Below are 2,513 nucleotides of genomic sequence, written 5' to 3'. Positions count from 1 at the left end.
ATTTTTATCCATTCATCTCATCCATTGTTTAGTTACTTATTGGAAACTTGTTTGTTAAAGTTTTCTCTCAGCAGAACTAAAGTTCAAAGTTTATGGATTAAATAATGTTTCTTGTATGGGATCAAAGGTCAGTGATATAATGAGGGTCAGTCTTTTTTCATTTAGAGCTGGTTTCTAAGGCCATTACATTTATCTAAATATTTTTGAAAACCACATTAAAATATGTTTTTGATGCCTTTGACTGCTTTTAATTTTCTCCTAATTTCAGACACATTTTTTTATTCAGTCCTAATAAACTCTTACATCTCCTTTTGACTATTTTCCTGGAATGGACAAAAATTTTTCTCTGTGATGGTGTACAAAATGTGACAGGAGAAAAAATTAATTAATTCATTAATTTTGTTTCCCACTGTCAAAAATAAAATAAAAAAATTATTAAAATCTCTTTCCAAGGTAAACATTAATATAATATTTTAGCCTGAGACTTGTGTGTGTGACAACAGGATGTGTTGGGGAGTTATCTGAGCTCAGATGAGGGGTGAAGACAATTTTTCATGCCTAAAAGGTTGATTTCTCATATTTTTAATGTTTCATCAAAAAGAAATTCACAAAATACAAGGTACTTCCTTTGTTGGTCTATTGCTTGATCATTTTATGCCAGGATGTAAGTCAGGAAACTACTTGCACTGAGAGCGACAGCTGACATTCAAATGAAAGGAGTCAGATGCGTTTCTGCCGTCTGAAACGTTTATTAATATTTCTGGTGGTTTTCACCAAGTTTCACAGCTGCAGGTGTTTTCTCAGAGGTACGCAGAGAAAGAGGAATCGGCTCTCTGAAGGGAAACTGGAAACCTACAAGGCTTAACTGATAACGGCTGTTCACGCTACGATGGCTTCAAGGGTCGGTAAACGAAAAAACCGATCTGGCAAAAAAAGAAAACCTCAAAAGTTCATGTTTGTATTTTACATATTTAATGTTTTCAACACACATAAAATTTAAAAACTACAAAAGATACCATAGCGGTGATTCTTGCTGCATGCTGTTGTCTCTAGCTCTAAAAAAAGAAAGCATCTTTTTTAAACTGTATATGGAAACTTATGTCAGACATTAAGAGATCATCAATATATTCTATTAAATGTAAGCAACATTACAGCACTTTTAGGATGGCAACACTTTGATAGCTACTGTACAAACATAAANAAATGTACAAGTTTTCTTTTCAATGAAAAATATATTAATTTTATAAAAGCTTCACTCAAAGTTGGAATGTAAGGGTTAAAGTAAGAAGTAAAGCCACAATTAAACACAATTTCACAATATTTATAGAATAAAAACCAGGAAGAATCATGTATAAAATGTGTTTGATAGTTTATTTTGTTTCTGTTTTGTTTGTTATTGCCTCACTATCTACATTTAAATAACTAATTTCTATGTATTTCATATTTCTACATACATTAACAAACAAGCATATATCATTGCTTCTAGTTGTAACAAATATTAAAAATAAAAAGTTTTATAATACCGGAGAAGAAAAGGCATCATTCTCAGTGTTTAGCCCAGCGTTAGCTGTCCTCCAGCGCCCCCTGTAGGTTTTATTAACAATAACATATCAAATGTTTTTGCACAGTCTGTCTGGTATGTTTAAACACTTTGTCTCTTCCTTTGTACTGTAATATTTTGCAGAATCATCTGGTTTTCAGCTAAAGGGCCTCAGATGTGCCATGCTGTTACCGTCTCCTCTGCTGATCTCCACACATCCCCACAGACCTATAAGTTATATAACCAGAAACAGGTGAACCAAACCCTTTTGACTCCAGAGCTTTTCCCTCATGTTGCCTGATCCAGTGCATCACAGCAAGAAAAATGAAACCCAGATCCTGTGCAGGACAGACTTAGAGTTTCTCTAGACTGTTTTACTGGAAGGAAACGACTCCACACTCTGTCCTATATTGTCTTGTAACATAAAATGAAGGCAGATGGAATAGTGAGACAATTATCTGGACATTTTGTCCCTTTGCTAATCATAAAACTGTGTTTAAAGTAGAAAAACTTACAGGGCAGTCAGGAAACAAGCGGATGAAAAATGTGTTCTTCACCGTGAAGGTGGAGGTGAAACCAATGATGGGCCACAAAAAGAACAACATCACTCAGCAAAACAGAAGCACAACCACAGATATTTGCATCAGACTATCAGTTCTCGGAGATTAACCGTTCACATTTCTCTGGTTCTTTGGTTTAATCAGGTTTTATTTTGTACAAACACTGTAAGTAAAAGTTAAATCATGACATCTAAAACGTTAAAAATAACTCATTCATTAGAGGCCATTTAAATATTATACAACTTTACCAAAATATTTAAGCATAAAAAACAAATTATTAAATATGCATTTGAATTTACTCTCATAAATTCATGAGCAAATATTTCTAACCACAACATTTATTGTATGAAACAACAATGCATATTTTTATCCATTCATCTCATCCATTGTTTAGTTACTTATTGGAAACTTGT

At 33.2% G+C, this 2,513-nt stretch overlaps 1 gene segment (V, D, J or C); it reads right to left on the bottom strand.

Annotated features, from left to right (window-relative positions):
• The window catches only part of LOC107837423 (Ig heavy chain V region 5A-like), a 4,445-nt gene extending 2,687 nt beyond the window's left edge, over positions 1-1,758 (bottom strand). The window contains 1 exon segment of the V gene segment in view: positions 1,733-1,758. Within this exon segment, the coding sequence occupies positions 1,733-1,758 (26 nt within the window).
• Between the last annotated feature and the right edge of the window lie 755 nt (positions 1,759-2,513).

The sequence above is a fragment of the Poecilia formosa genome, unplaced genomic scaffold (assembly GCF_000485575.1).
Source record: "Poecilia formosa unplaced genomic scaffold, Poecilia_formosa-5.1.2 Scaffold142, whole genome shotgun sequence".
Classification (NCBI taxonomy): domain Eukaryota; kingdom Metazoa; phylum Chordata; class Actinopteri; order Cyprinodontiformes; family Poeciliidae; genus Poecilia; species Poecilia formosa.
The sequence above is the reverse complement of the archived record's forward strand: the minus strand, read 5'-3'. Positions and strand labels throughout refer to the sequence as shown.